Consider the following 16,668-nt stretch of genomic DNA (forward strand, 5'->3'; position numbering starts at 1 on the left):
TTGGCTATAAAAGGGTCCCCTAGACCCCTACCCCAAGCTTTTTAAGAGAATCATATATGGCGTGCCAGGAGACTCTATGGAATGCTTTCTCAGCATCCAACGAGAGTATCTAATTACAAATTTTTAACTGCATCTAGCCCAGGAAATACTTTGTGCCTAGTAGCAGTGTCTGCTAGTCAGCGGATTATCCCGGCTGTTAAGCAAGCTACACCACCTGTAGTTTGGACACTTAATTTTTTCAAAGGAAATGCTTCGGGACCACGGGATACTCAGTGAAGAGCATCAGGAGGCACCCCAAGGCATAGGGGCTGGGACTGGCAGTAGGATGCCTTGCGGTGGACAGCCGAGCTCGATCCTTATAAAAGCTTTTTAACTGCAGCAGCTTTAGTGGACGCTACTGGAGCTGGAATTACGCGGCTGCTGGCATGAGACTTACCCTCCAATAGATCCTTGTAAATGGATTTAAAGTGTATTCATTCAAATTAGAGAGACAATTTAAATTAAAAAGCTTAGAGCTGCCTCCACCACAGGGGTGCTCGCTCAACCCACCAGCGGACAGGCACCAGTATTGGGAGAGGGGGGCTGGCCGTCAGGGTTCACCGCGGCTCTGGCACAAACCCGGCGACACGGAGGTGGCACGGGCAGGAGCGGACTGAACGTGTCGGCTTCTCACTTTTTGGATTTTAGAAGGGCATGACATGCCTATATTTGTGTCTCCCCCTCCTTTTACTCCTCCACCTCTTTTCTTTTCGCATGACTATATGTACTTGTCACTTTTCCATGTGTTAGTTGTGTCTTCTGAGCAGTTTGTCAGCTTTTGGACACCTTTGAAGGTGTTTTCTATGTGTTTCTATGTGTTTTTGTTTGCCTGCCATTGGTTTTAACGGTGTTCGAAGGTGTTCGACGAACAGTTCGACGAACAGTTCGGCGAACACACGGGTGTTCGACGAACCGAACCGAACTCGAACACTACGGGGGTGGCTCAACACTAATTCTAAGCTCTCTCGTCGTAAGTCCCACATAGATCAATTGGCACCCACATGTGGCGTAGTACATCACATGTGTAGTGCCGCAGGAAATGTAATTACGAATATTAAAGTGATGGGAGCCATCAGAAGTCGTGAACGACGTACTGCGTAGGACATTGGTGCCGGCGGCACAGTGGCTGCACGGGAATGTACCCACCGTTTGTCCGCGGTACCCAAATTGTTGAATCGCCGAGGTGTCATAAGTGGAAAATCACCTAAGGACTCCCGTAGGGAGGCCTCCGTACCGAGGACACTCCAATGACGGGAAAGGATCCGCGGCATCGTCCCCCACTCATGACTGAATGTGGAGATGTAGCGGATCCTTTCTGATCTACCCTATTTACATGCAATAGAGGGGTATATCAGATGGTTACAGGGGGTACCCCATGCCCTCGCATAGCCACGGCCGATGCAACAGTTACTGTACCCGCGTTGTCGGAAGTGCTCCGCCAAGTCTGAGGCCTGTCTTTCAAAAGTAGAGTCTGTAGAGCAGATCCGCCTCATCCTGAGGAACTGTCCGACCAGGACGGCCCTAATCGTAGGGGAATCGTGTGCGGAGGCAGCATGTATCAAAGAATTGACTGAGGTAGGCTTTCTAAAGACATCAGTCTGGATCCGAGAATCAGAATCCACCTCAAGGGTGACGTCCAGAAAGTCAATTCCTTTATGATGGTACGAATAGGTCAGCCTAATCGCACATTTGTTGTAGTTGAGTCGTGACATAAAATCGTCAAGCTCCTCCACCGTCCCCTGACAAAAGAACAAAACATCATCTATATACCTCATCCATGACACGACGTGGTCTGTGCCCTGTACACCCTCGTCGCCAAAAATCTCTCTCTCCCAAGCTCCCAGGAAGAGATTGGCGTACAAGGGGGCACAGGCCGCCCCCATCGCCGTGCCACGTCTTTGGAGGTACACTGTGTCTTTAAATAAAAAGTAACTATGGCAGAGGACGAATTGGAGGAGATCAAGGATAAATTCCAGAGACGGGCCGTCCAGGTCGGAATTCCCCAGAAAAAGGCGGGCCGCAGTCAGGCCCAGATCATGGCTGATACAGGTATAGAGACTCTCGACATCGGCCGTGACTAGGAGAGTACCATCTGTCACATGGACGCCGTCAACCCGCGTAAGGACGTCCGTCGTGTCCTTAATATAAGACGGAAGAGTTTCAACAAGAGGGCGGAGGTGGCTGTCAATATATTGACAAATGGGGCCACACAAACCGCCCAATCTTGACACGATCGGACGTCCCGGCGGGCTGAGGGCGTCCTTGTGGATTTTAGGAAGTAGGTAAAAAGTGTCCGTTTTAGGAAAATGGACCGTTAATGCCTCAACGGTCCGCTTGTCAATAATACCCTGTTCCCAGGCTCGATCCAGGATCCCCTGGAGTGCAGCAGAGAAGGAGGCCGTGGGATTGTATGGTAATCTCGAATAGGTATGCGTGTCTCTTAATTGGCGTAATGCCTCCTTCTCATATTTGAAGCAGGGCCACAGTACGATATTCCCTCCCTTGTCCGCTGGCTTGATAACAATATCCTGCAGTGACTGTAATTCTGTAATTGGTGTAACGCAGTGTGCTGAGAATAAGTGAGGTTATCAAAACATCTTCGTGTGGGGAGACGTCTTAAATCCTCAGTAGCTAAACGCACAAAAATCTCAATCGCTGGGCTCAGTGACAAGCGAGGGAATCTCGTAGATCTAGGATATCGTGACTGTGGTAACCCACCTGTTATGGGGTGCTGTTCCTGCTCCAACAGGAGGTCCTCCAGATTCTTCAGGGCCTCCTTCTCTGCCGCAGTCACAGAGTCCCCCTCACCATGCGATCTAAAATATAATTTTTTAAGAATAAGTTTCCGTGCAAACAGATAGAGGTCCTTTAGGGCTGTAAAGTAGTCAAATGCATTAGTGGGCGCAAAAGATAAGCCCAAACTAAGGACCTCCATCTGTGCTTCAGTTAGTACATGGGTGGATAAGTTCTCGATACGGAGCCCCCCCCCGGGGGTCACTAACCTGGTAAGGGGTGGTACGTTTTCTCCTATTAATGGGTCTTGTCTGAATCCTCGGTAAAGATTGATCCTCTGATCCAGATCGGACACCCGGATTCTCAAGGGGCAACTGATCCCCATTTGAAGCAGTTGAGGCGACCGATGTGGATCTAGAGCACGAGAAATGGGTATTACGAGATCTCGGACGTGATCTATCTTGGGAAATGCGCCATCTATAGACACTCCGAGATTGTTAATCGTGTATGTCACGTTGGAACTTTTTAAGTTTATTAGCATGTATTTCTTTCACCCATTTCTGATACTCCAGATCCACCTCATCGTTCAACTGCTTCAATTTGACGGTATCCATTTCCTTCTGGAATTGAACTTGTAGCAGTTCAATATCACTTTCCATCTCATTGAGAGATGTCTCGTTCAGTTCCTTTAATAATTTAAGGAATCCAAGGGAACTAGTATCCGCCAATTCCTCCCATTTGTTCTTAAAGGCATCATCCTCCATCGGGAAGGAGAGAAAGATTTGGACCCGCAACCCTCTCGGGATAAGGGTTTTCTCAATATACTTGATCAGAAATGCCCGGTTCCACCAGGTGCGGGTTCTACGTTTAAGAAGCGTTTTAAATTTAGTAATGCTCTCCTGTAGGCCCTGCTGTGTCCCCAGACTGCTATCCACTTTATCACCAGATATCTCGTTCAGTTGAGCGAGCCAGGTATGGTCCCGGGCTCGGAAATCCATTTCAGGCCAATGGAAAACTGTGAAAACAGAGATAAATCAATAAAAAAAACTTCGGCCCACATCATATAAATAATGGGTAAGGGGTCTGGAAAGTAGACAACTCATACCCCATCGCCGTCTGGTAATGCCTACTCAGAAACATATATATACACAGGAGAACCCACGAGTACAATGGCATAAAGAAACTTTATTAATACATAGAATAGCAGTGCATCAATTACAAATAGTATGACAAAAGGTGCGAACATGCGGATATATCAGCCATAGTAAATAACTGAGCCCGAAAGTGAGGGGAAGGGGAAAGAGAAAGGAGGGGGAAATGGGTAAAATGGATAAAATCTGTCCCCAAAAGGGGCCCCACAGAGCAACGAGCAAGGGAAAAAGACCAAATAGAAGCCAGGTGAACCTGCGTCTCAATTATGCATATGGTAGACTAACGTAGCCAATTCCATAAGGAGACAATGAATCACTCACCCAGTAAACAAGAAGCTCGGCTCAGGGGGGGACCAGCATAATGGCAAAAAACAGTGGTCAGCAAGAGCCCCTCAAAGCCCAAAAGGAAAAATCCAGGGGTAATCGGTCAGCTTGATTGAGACAGTTTTAGCCTGGGGATCGGGTATTTGTGTTAGTGCCCACAGGGGAGAGCAAGTTACTTACCCAGTGGCAAGGGCCCTACAGACTGGTGGAAATGGTGGGAGAGGTCAACTTTAAAATACACTGACATGGGAAAAGAAAGCCCTTCCTCATATATTATGGCAACCTAATAAAACCCTGGAAGGGTAGGGGACCCGCTTGAAACCCCTTGCTAATTGACCTGGTCAGGAGCCAACATGGCGGATGTCAAGTGGCAGAAACTTTGCCGCCTTCTCAAAACCAACATGGCTAAAAATTTGTACCCAAAAATAGGAACAGGTTCTTTGAGCTACTAGGTCAACCCTTGTGTCATCACTGTTTGAGAAAAAGCATGGCATTTCTGGATCCTAGGTCCACAAGTAGGATCCTAATCCATACTTTGAATTGTCCAATTCGGTGGTACTGGATGAAAATCGAAAGCCGTCCCCATACACAATGGATGGCTGGAGGCCGAATGGTTATTCATCTGATCATTTAAGCCAACAGCTCTCTCCTACCTCTTATACATGTAGGAGCCATCAGCTGTGGCGAGCATTCCTGTATTCTCTAACAGCCAGTGTTAGACTTTTCACGACAGCTAATTTTGCAGAGAGCTAAGAATCATCGGTCTAAAATTGGATATGCCAGACCCTTACCAACCCTGACATATGTTGGAGGAGAGTCAGGAGCCCCAATACACATTAGAATAGGGTTCTTCAACCTGTGGCTAGGGCTTGCGGGACGATGATGTGTGGCTTGCGGCTGTATACAAAATTGGTGTATTTGAACTTTGTCTAGAAAATGGCTATGAAGAGCAAGTCTCCAGTGGCTTTTTGTGGGTAACCCTACACAGAAGAACAGTTCTGGACTTTGAAGTGAAGCAATAAATTAAGTGTAGTAAGTTATGGATAGAATGATCTGTAAGTCAGGAGGTGTTTGGAGCTGGATGTAATAGTGTGATGGCAATACGTGATGCAGTTGGTATCAGGTCCACGAGGACCGAAGGGGTCTGGACAGGACAGGATCAGTGCATGATAAGGGATTCAAAGTTTTATCAAAGTTACTGAAGTTTTTTTTATACTATTAGCTCCTATTATACTCTTGTCCATCAGAAACTTTACATCTTTTTGAGAAGTCCGTTGTTGAAGGGACGAATTGTTCTCTTCACCCTACATGTGAACAAGGGGTGGGAATTCCTGTAGGAAGGGCATGTAGGGGAGGGAACTGGGCACATAAGAGGTTGTCTGCCTATAACCACAGGATCAGAAGCTTTTTGTCTGCGTGCAGGTGAGTTTGCTTCCAGCACTTGTCCGTATATTCAGGGGATGGGTATATTAAAGATATTAAATGACATAGCATGCCAATAACATTTATCATGATAATTATTAATTAATTCTGCCCTGATTTATAAGACACATTTATTGGATAATCTTCTAGGCTCATTCCAAATATTGAGAATTGTGGGTTTTTTCTTACAGATGAGTGAATCATTTTTTGCTATGTTGCATATTTTTGTTGTATAGCACCAACACCAAATTGTTGGTGCAAGTTTAATAAAAAGTCAAGTTTGCTTTTGCATATTTCCCATGTACTAAAGATAGCTGTCAGACGAATGCTTGCTCAGTCGGCAGCTATTCCTACCAATTCCCCTATATACATGCATGCTCATTTCAACTGAGTGTGCATATTTTTTACCAGACATCTTTGGCTCCAACTTTACTACGGTGGGGACAAGGGATCACGTATGCTAAAATTAAACATGTCCAATTTTTCTCTGCCCTTGATGGACAGTCTCTATATGGTTGGCCAATCCCCCCAACTATTCAGAAATTGTCAATGTCTATCGATTTGCTCCACATGCATCCCAACAGATAGCAATCATAACCTAATTTGCTGAACTTAATACTGTCAAAAGTTTGCATTTGTTTTGCTTTCATCCGTCAATGGTGAAAAATCGTAAATTTTTTACATTTTTTAAAAACCTCTGCCCATCACAATATGAATGAAATGAAGGCAACCTGTGCATAGAAGCATAACACATTGATATAATTAGCATTGCAAATCTGGACAATAAACAGTAAAATCTGGACAATGTACAGTAAAAAGACGTGCTAACTTACACCGACTAGTAAAAGTCATAGAGGACATTCTTTTGGTTCTTAAGTGTCAGTTTTTATTTTTCTATACTTTTTTTGGCATCAAGGGCTGTAATGTGGTGTGAATAAGGCACAAAATACTCTAAAGAATCAAACACAAGAATACTAAATAGAGCCACTGCTGTGTGACCGGTAATTAAAAAAGTCATCTAAAACCCTCTGATTTTGGCCAATTTGGATGATCTAATGTGAATGGTAGTCTGCAAGATGTTTCCCCACAGCAGATGTCAGAGGCAAGATTTGGTAATGTTAGAACTTCTAGAGACGTCGGTTGAACAAGTGGTGGTCGATATTCATCGCATATGTTCTAGGGCACATTTCTTTCTATATGGAGCATGTTTTTGGACAACTTGTTTGATGGACCATGTGGTCGATGAGGTTGATCATAATGTCTTTTGTTAGGGTTGTTTTCCACTGATGGTAAGTTCAGAAGGTTATTTTCCAATAACCATTTCTTGACCTGTTATATCTGAAGTTCACAGAATCTCTGAAGCCTCTAGATGCTGTGAACTCTAAGTTGACAAGTTGCATAATCAAATATCATAGGTCGCTCTTGGCTTCATCGATAAGATTAGCTCACAGATAATCCATGCAAACAAACATCACTTTGATCACTTGTTTTTCGTACATGTAAAATTAAAAGGTCAATATACAAGTTAGGACTTCTTTAGAACACAAAAACAAGATCTGGAATTTGTAAGCTTCAAATACCAGACGGGATAATCCAGCATGCAGGAAACATGTAAAGAGGAGGTTTGACCTTTCTAAACCACTTAAGGTTCTGTAGGTGTCAGACTACGAGCAACTGGTGGTAAACATGGGTCATGTTCATTGCGTCAAGAGAATCTGATGGCTGATGCCATTATAGAAGTGTTTGTGATAGTTGTGTTGTTGTTGAGTTTGATGGAAGATGAACCTCCTCTAGAGTAGACTTAACACCTACTTGTCAACTCTCCCCAAATACCTAGGAGGTTTACAACAATGGGGGCAACCTCCAAGACTCCAGAAAAGTTGGAAAGTCTCCTGAGTACTTAACTAACATCTTAAAAGGCAGCACTCCCTCAAGGTCCAAGCACACATTCAGGGAGCATCAATAGGATGTGGGATATGGATGGACGTAGCTTGAAAAAAGTAGCGTGGTCTATGAGATATGATCATGTGGAAAAATTTCAGCAGTGTACTTTCTTTCAGGCAACATTTTTTTTAAAAGTTGGTGTGTTTTAAGGCAGTAGTAGAAAAGTCTTCCTCATTGTTACAGTAGTTGTATGAGCATTTGGCTTTGTATCCTTACATATCACCAGGTCAAAAGTTTCCAGTTTTTGCTCTTATATTATTCCAACTGGTCACCTGATTATACTGTTGTTTTTTTGGGGGAAATCCACCACATGGTTCCAGAGATATGGATCTTTTTACACAATGTAATTTGTTCATCTTTACAAAGGGACGTTGCTCACATAGTAGTTACACAGAGTAGTCTAATGACACACCCCAGAGGATCCTGTGAGCTACGACCTTTGTAAAAAAAACCATAAAAATTTGCACTAAAAAAGTAAATAAATGGAGGATTTTCAAAAATCACAAAGTAGACTACTCAGGGAAGCAAAGACTGGACACTTTTGATCTGGTGATGACCAGTCTTCCTTACAGTGGGTACGGAAAGTATTCAGACCCCTTTAAATTTTTCACTCTTTGTTTCATTGCAGCCATTTGGTAAATTCTAAAAAGTTCTTTTTTTCTCTCATTAAAGTACACTCTGCACCCCAATCTTGACTGAAAAAAAAACAGAACTGTAGAAACTTTTGCAAATTTATTAAAAAAGAAAATCTGAAATATCACATGGTTATAAGTATTCAGACCCTTTGCTCAGTATTGAGTAGAAGCACCCTTTTGAGCTAGTACAGCCATGACTCTTCTTGGGAATGATGCAACAATTTTTCACACCTGGATTTGGGGGTTCTCTGCCATTCTTCCTTGCAGATCCTCTCCAGTTCCGTCAGGTTGGATGGTGAACATTGGTGGACAGCCATTTTCAGGTCTCTCCAGAGATGCTCAATTGGGTTTAGGTCAGGGCTCTGGCTAGGCCAGTGATGGACTTTTTTACTAAATGCTATGACTTCCATAGATGAGATTAGAAGCAATCTAGGGCGGCACGGTGGCACAGTTGTTAGCACTGCAGCCTTGCAGCACTGGGGTCCTGGGTTCAAATCCCACCAAGGACAACATCTGCAAGGAGTTTGTATGTTCTCCCCGTGTTTGTGTGGGTTTCCTCCTCATTCTCCAGTTTCCTCCCACACTCCAAAGACATACTGGTAGGGAATCTAGATTATGAGCCCCGATGGGGACAGCAGCAATAATGTATGTAAAGCGCTGCGGAATATGTTAGCACTATATAAAAATAAAGATTATTATTATTCCTTGACTGACATTCTTTGTTTTTTTGCAGAGGTGCAGTACATGCAAAAGGGCTCATATATGATAATTTGGAAATCCATTAGTTTTTCCATAGCTGATCATGAACTGTAGTAATATCTTTTAAAATAACCACAGGAATTCCTCGAACTTTTCATTTCCTTTGCAGGTGTTTTCTCTATTTGTGGTGAAGATGAGGCTGCTACTCGCACTTTCTGTTGTCCTGATTGCTCTTGCTGTGTTGCCGGGTAAGATTCATTTCTTATATGGCAGAACGCACTGATAAATGTAGCATTTTTAATTTTCCAGGGTAAATATAGGGTATGATCCTTTTGATGTCGCTCAAAGATTTTTTTTTTTTTAATACAAAGCTTCATATAACTGGCTCTTTGCATTAGAGGGTGCTTGTTCGCATACATGTCCATTATGGAGTTCAAAGCAGAATATGTATGCAATGAACTCCTAAGCTCCCTCTAGTGGCGACTACAGGAAGACAGAAAGTGATAATTTGTTTCTGTCTAATCAGAAAATTTGAAATTCCCAATCAGAAAAAATAGTTACAAAGAAATTTGAAGAAAATAATCAGAACAGGATGTTGGATCTAAAAAGGACCTGCTGTTGAATCTGTCACGGGTGTGTTGCCACGAAGATCGTCACGAGTACACAGCCTGACTTCTCGCAGCTGACTTGTTGGTGCTTTGTGTTTTCTCGGCAGTGAAGGAGTTAATTCTCTCTCTCTCTGGGCTAGCTGAGGTCCAGCCTCGCCCAGCTGCAATCAATGCTTCGTTAGTGAGACTCCTTTATATTCCTGCTGGTCTGTTTGTGAGGTGTCGGTGAAAGCTTTTCATTCAGACTTACAGAGCGGATCGTGGTGTTTGGAGTTGCTGAGATAAGTGTATTTGAAAGTGTTATTTCCCTTTCCTCGCTTTATCATTTATCTCCTTTCCCGTTGGTGTTCCCTCTGTTGTAGTTTTGTTGAAGTTGTATGCAAGGTGGTTTTGGTTTTTCCCTTGTACTGTCTCGTTCGTCTAAATACTGTGTGTGGGCATATTATCGCTGGTTCCCAATTGTTGTGATCGGGGTCCTTCTCAGGACTAGATTACTGTGGTGCAGGGATCCTCAGGAGGTAGGGGTTACGCTGGCGGCCTGGACCTCTGTACCTTTAACAGTACCTCCAGGATGAGGGATTAGTCAGGGCCCCAGCTTAGGGTCAGCTTAGGCCCCCTACCTCCAGTATTCTGTGACAGTGTGACATTTTCACCGACCAACTTAGTTTTTCTCCAGCTACCATGGATCCAGTAGCCGGTCTAGCTCAGCAGTTGCAGAGTTTGTCCATGGGGCTGGCGGACGTTAGGTCCAAGGTTTTGCATCCTCTGGAGCAAGCCGGACCAGAACCTAAAGTAGCTCTCCCTGACAGGTTCACTGGGGGGCGGGACAAGTTTTTTGTTTTCCGGGAGGCATGCAAATTGTACTTTCGGCTGCGGCCTCGGTCATCGGGCAGTGAAGAACAAAGGGTGGGAATTGTCATCTCGCTCCTACAAGGGGACCCACAATCTTGGGCGTTCTCTCTTCCCCCTAGCTCCCCAGTTCTCCAGTCAGTGGATAGGTTTTTCGCTGCTTTGGGACTCGTATATGATGACCCAGATCGGATCTCCCTTGCTGAGTCTAAGTTACGTAGGATTCAGCAGGGAGATCGTCCGGCGGAGGAATTCTGTTCGGAGTTCCGTAGGTGGGCCACGGACACCCAGTGGAATGACCCGGCTCTTAGGAGCCAGTTTTGTCATGGTTTATCCGACAAATTACAGGATGTGTTGGCACAGTATGACTCTCCCGCGTCACTGGAAGCCGCTATGGCCCTTGCTATTCGCGTTGACAGACGGCTTCGGGAGAGGTGCGGGATAACTCTACCCCCTGTAATGTCTCCACCTCTTACAAGGTCCCCTCATATGGTGGTTCCCCTGGTCAGTCCGGAGGAGCCTATGCAATTAGGAGGGACATCATTTCGGGGAAGGGGACCGGTGGTGCGCCATAAGACAGGAAGGTGTTTCCTCTGCGGGAAAAAGGGACATTTTATTGGGGGGTGTCCATCCCGCCCCTTGCTGAGTAAAGAGTCGTCGAAAAAACTGTTGATCCCAGGTTGTGTGGTGGACGGCAATCTGGGAGTAGGTATTTCGTCCCTAGGTTCGTCTCAGTTTCTCGTACCGGCGGAGGTGGTGGTGGGTACGAGAACTGAGAGGATATCTGTTCTTCTGGATAGTGGGGCCGGGGCTAATCTGGTTGATGCTCGGTTTGCCCGGGTTCAAGGTATGCGATTGAGTGAGTTGGCTAAACCCATCCCCATATTCTCGATCGATGCCAGGCCTCTCGGTCAGGGAAGTTTTTTGCAAGCTGTGCATGGCGTAAAACTTCAAGTGGGGGCAATACATAAAGAACTGTTGTCTTGCTACGTGTTGGAGGGTCTTCCCACTCCTATAGTGTTGGGCCTTCCTTGGTTAGCTAAGCATAACCCTGTTATTAATTGGCAAACCAGAGAGATAAGCCAATGGAGTAAATTCTGTAATAAAAACTGCATGAACACGGTCATCGGTGCGGTTACTCCTTGGGTCTTACCTCCATTTCTGGCAGACTTTGAGGATGTATTCTCGGAGAATGGGTGTCAGGAACTACCTCCTCATCGCGAGTATGACTGTTCTGTAAAACTGCTCCCTGAGGCCAAGTTACCTAAAGCTAGGTTGTATAACCTTTCTGGTCCTGAGAGGCAGGCCATGAAGGATTATATTTCTGAAAGTCTGGCTAAGGGGCATATTAGACCTTCATCTTCACCGGTGGCCGCGGGGTTCTTCTTTGTTAAGAAGAAAGATGGAGGCCTACGCCCTTGCCTGGATTTCCGTGAACTTAATCGGATTACGGTCCGAGATCCGTATCCGCTCCCACTTATTCCCGATCTCTTTAATCAGATCGTGGGCGCCAAATGGTTCTCTAAGTTGGATCTCAGGGGGGCGTACAATTTGATTAGGATGAAGGAGGGGGATGAGTGGAAGACGGCTTTTAACACTCCGGAGGGGCATTATGAGAACCTTGTCATGCCATTCGGTCTGACTAATGCCCCGGCGGTGTTTCAACACTTTGTTAATGATATTTTTCGCCACCTGGTGGGACAGTTTGTTGTCATATATCTGGATGATATCTTAATTTACTCGCCGGATCTGGTGTCTCATCAGGAGCATGTTAGACAGGTGTTACAGATCTTGCGGGATAATAAACTGTATGCCAAGTGGGAAAAGTGTGTGTTCGCCGTACAGGAACTCCAGTTTTTAGGCTTCCTGGTTTCTGCGTCCGGTTTTCGTATGGACCCTGGGAAAGTGCGGGCAGTTCTTGAGTGGGATCGGCCGGAGAATCTTAAGGCACTACAACGTTTCCTGGGGTTTGCTAACTATTACCGGAAGTTCATTCGTAATTTCTCGTCCGTGGTTAAGCCTCTCACAGACATGACTAAAAAGGGGACGGATTTTTCTAGGTGGTCTGACAAGGCTTGTCAAGCATTCTCCTCCTTGAAAAAATGTTTTGCCTCGGCACCCATACTCATTCAACCTGATGCGTCTCAGCCATTCTTTGTAGAGGTAGACGCTTCCGAGGTAGGGGTGGGAGCAGTATTGTCACAGGGTTCGTCCCCTGGTAAGTGGCATCCGTGCGCCTTTTTCTCTAAAAAATTGTCGTCCGCTGAGAGGAATTACGATGTCGGCAATAGGGAACTCCTGGCCATTAAGTTAGCTTTTGAGGAGTGGCGCCATTTTTTGGAGGGGGCAGTTCATCCGGTCACCGTCATCACCGATCACAAGAACCTGCTATATCTGGAGTCCGCTAAACGTCTGAATCCCAGACAAGCTAGGTGGTCATTGTTTTTTACCAGGTTTAATTTCGTCGTTACATATCGTCCTGGGTCTAAAAATGTAAAGGCGGATGCCTTATCTCGTAGTTTCCCTGGGGCCGGGAATACGGACGACCCGATTCCTGTTCTTCAGGAGGGGGTGGTGGTTTCGGCAGTATGCTCTGAGCTGGAGGAGGAGATATTGGAGGCTCAGGGGGACGCCCCTGTTGGACCTCCGGGGAGACTGTTCGTTCCAGATCAGTTGCGACAAAAGGTGATCGAGGCACACCATAACTCAGTTTTTGCAGGACACCCGGGGAGTAAAGCTACTGTGGATCTCCTCTCGCGTCGGTTTTGGTGGCCTAACTTACATAAAGAGGTGGTAACTTTTGTCGCGTCCTGTGGGGTTTGTGCGCGCTCTAAGACCTCACATACCCGTCCGTCTGGGGCCCTCTTACCTTTGAAGATCCCGGAGCGTCCTTGGACTCATCTGTCTATGGACTTTATTACGGACCTCCCTCCGTCTTCGGGTAAAACGGTCATACTCGTTGTAGTGGACAGGTTCAGCAAGATGGCACATTTTATCGCTCTTCCGGCTCTCCCTAATGCTAAAACTCTTGCGCAGGTGTTCATTGGGGAGATTGTGAGGCTTCACGGGGTACCCTCCGAGGTGGTGTCTGATCGGGGGTCTCAGTTTGTGTCCAAGTTCTGGAAGGCGTTTTGTGCACGGCGGGGGATGCATTTGTCATTCTCGTCGGCTTTTCATCCTCAGACCAATGGTCAGACGGAACGTATGAACCAGAGCTTGGAGACATATCTTCGGTGTTTTGTGTCAGAGAACCAGGAGGACTGGTCTTCTTTCCTACCTCTGGCAGAGTTTGCTCTCAATAATAGGCGAAGCGAGTCCACTGGTAAGTCCCCGTTTTTTGGGGCATATGGTTTTCACCCCCAGTTTTGTACTTTCAGTAGGGGGGGCTCTTCGGGGGTTCCGGAGGAGGAACGATTTTCCTCATCTCTCGCTTCAGTATGGAGAGGGGTGCTGAAGAATCTGAATACTATGGGGAACCGATACAAACGTATGGCTGATAGGAGGAGAGTGTCTGGTCCGGACCTAAGTGTGAACGATCAGGTATGGTTGTCTACCAGGAATATTAAACTTAAGGTTCCCTCCTGGAAACTGGGTCCCAGGTTCATCGGGCCGTACAGAATCAGTTCTGTTATTAATCCGGTGGCATTCCGTCTTGACCTCCCCCCTACGTTTAAAATTCACAACGTGTTTCACAGATCATTGCTTAAGAGGTATGTGGCGCCGGTGGTACCGTCACCTTTACCTCCCCCTCCTGTGGTTGTCAATGGTAACTTGGAGTTCCAGGTATCGAGGGTCATTGATTCACGTTTTAATCGCCGGTCCCTTCAGTACTTGGTTCATTGGAAGGGGTATGGTCCTGAGGAGAGGATGTGGGTTCCTGCGTCGGATATTAACGCAGACCGATTAGTTCGGGCCTTCCACACGACTCACCCGGATAAACCTGGCCCTGAGGGTCCGGAGGCCCCTCGTAGAAGGGGGGGTACTGTCACGGGTGTGTTGCCACGAAGATCGTCACGAGTACACAGCCTGACTTCTCGCAGCTGACTTGTTGGTGCTTTGTGTTTTCTCGGCAGTGAAGGAGTTAATTCTCTCTCTCTCTGGGCTAGCTGAGGTCCAGCCTCGCCCAGCTGCAATCAATGCTTCGTTAGTGAGACTCCTTTATATTCCTGCTGGTCTGTTTGTGAGGTGTCGGTGAAAGCTTTTCATTCAGACTTACAGAGCGGATCGTGGTGTTTGGAGTTGCTGAGATAAGTGTATTTGAAAGTGTTATTTCCCTTTCCTCGCTTTATCATTTATCTCCTTTCCCGTTGGTGTTCCCTCTGTTGTAGTTTTGTTGAAGTTGTATGCAAGGTGGTTTTGGTTTTTCCCTTGTACTGTCTCGTTCGTCTAAATACTGTGTGTGGGCATATTATCGCTGGTTCCCAATTGTTGTGATCGGGGTCCTTCTCAGGACTAGATTACTGTGGTGCAGGGATCCTCAGGAGGTAGGGGTTACGCTGGCGGCCTGGACCTCTGTACCTTTAACAGTACCTCCAGGATGAGGGATTAGTCAGGGCCCCAGCTTAGGGTCAGCTTAGGCCCCCTACCTCCAGTATTCTGTGACAGTGTGACAGAATCATGGACCTTTACCTAGTGGTCTCAATAATATTAGCATTGGTCAATATATAGTTAGTTTTATGAGTTTATGGTCCTGAGAATTGCACTGTCACCATTGAGAAATAAATATAATTTTTGAGATTAAATCACTAAAAAATATTTCCAACATTTACGAGCAATGCCAGTATCCTCACACTAACAGCTGTATGTCCACCATGGACTAGTGGTCTCCAATGTGATGCTTCAACCCTGGTAATACCACCCAAAAGCTGTCAAGACAGGCTGGAAAATGTAGTTTTGCAACATCCAGAGATCCATAGGTTGGAGTTACAGTCATAGCTAAATGGATGGATTCCATATTGACCCATGATCACCACCATTTATCATCTCCTAAATTGTTTTTTCCAACAATAGAGCCCAGCTCAGCACAGAGCGAGGAGCCCTCCCTAAAGGATCGCTTCAAGTCCTTTGGAGAAACCATCAAATCGGCAGCTTCGACAGTGGGGGAACAGGCTAAGAATGCAATTGACAATCTGCAAAAAAGTGAATTTGCCACAAACACCAGGTATTTACACAACTTATTACATAATGATTGCTTATGGCAGCTATATATTGGACCACAACTGGGTAGATCCAGAAGATGCCAACAAAATACTGTAAAGAGTGTCAAATATTGCCATTTATCTGTCTTATAGTGTATATAGTATATATCCTACCTCCCAAACTACTGTTCTTGTGCCCTGCATAACAGCTTAAAAATTTTGAAATGCAACAGTGCTATCATAAAAAGGGTAACTTGGACTGCCTACTATATATTATCCTGAATACAAGCTTACTAAAGCAAAAAGTGAAATTATCCTCCCACAACATGCCAAATTAAAGATATATAATTTATTTCTGCATATTCTTTCTCTTATCTATGTTGCCTCCTCTCGAGTGGTTGCCGCCTTAGGCAAGGATCTTAATTCGCTTTATTTATAGTACATCCCATGATCTTACTACAGTAGGTTACCTCCTTGTTTGGAGTAAGTTACCACATTGTAAGAATTTAATACATTTTTTTTTCCTTCCAGGAACTTTTTCACTGAAGGGTTTCAGAAAATCAGAGATAAGTTTTCTAAGTAATTGCAGAAGAAGAATTTGGAAGAATCTCTACACAAAGAGAACTTCTTAAATCCTGTCTGAAAACATGTGGACATCATCACTATGATCATAGAGTAATCAATATACTTATCATGACAATCTAATAAAATATGTGCCCCCCCCCCATCTCTGCCTTTGTGTAAAGATATAGTCTTAAGTTTTGAAACGTAATGCAAAAGTTTAGACTTTAAAAAATTTCCTAAAAGTGTCCAAATAATGGAATGCCCCAGCAATTATTATCCTGGCAAGTGTAAACGCGTTACCAGGGTATTCCACCCCCCATGACTATCCTATAATAATGCCCGGAATACCCCTTAGGCCACGTTCACACATTCAATATTTTATGTTTTTGTCTTTTCCTCCCCTTGTACCCAGAACCATAACTTTTTTATTTTTCTATCCACAGAGCTGTACGAGGGTTTTTTTTTGTGTGGGATGAGCTGCACTTTTGATTGACACCATTAATTTTACCATATAATGTACTAGTAAATGGGGGAAAAATTCCATGTGCTGTGACGTTGTGAA

General features: G+C 45.2%; 1 protein-coding gene across 1 annotated transcript; it reads left to right on the forward strand.

Annotated features, from left to right (window-relative positions):
- The first annotated feature begins 5,590 nt into the window (after positions 1 to 5,590).
- On the forward strand, positions 5,591 to 16,265 carry APOC1 (apolipoprotein C1). Its single transcript, XM_073655945.1, has 4 exons — positions 5,591 to 5,669; positions 9,117 to 9,195; positions 15,415 to 15,565; positions 16,074 to 16,265. The coding sequence occupies exons 2-4, from the start codon at positions 9,141 to 9,143 to the stop codon at positions 16,123 to 16,125; spliced, it is 258 nt and encodes an 85-aa protein (XP_073512046.1). The 5' UTR covers positions 5,591 to 5,669; positions 9,117 to 9,140; the 3' UTR covers positions 16,126 to 16,265.
- The last annotated feature ends 403 nt before the right edge of the window (positions 16,266 to 16,668 follow it).

This window comes from Phyllobates terribilis, unplaced genomic scaffold (assembly GCF_046119375.1).
Source record: "Phyllobates terribilis strain yellow unplaced genomic scaffold, ASM4611937v1 Scaffold_12__6_contigs__length_324123572, whole genome shotgun sequence".
NCBI lineage: Eukaryota > Metazoa > Chordata > Amphibia > Anura > Dendrobatidae > Phyllobates > Phyllobates terribilis.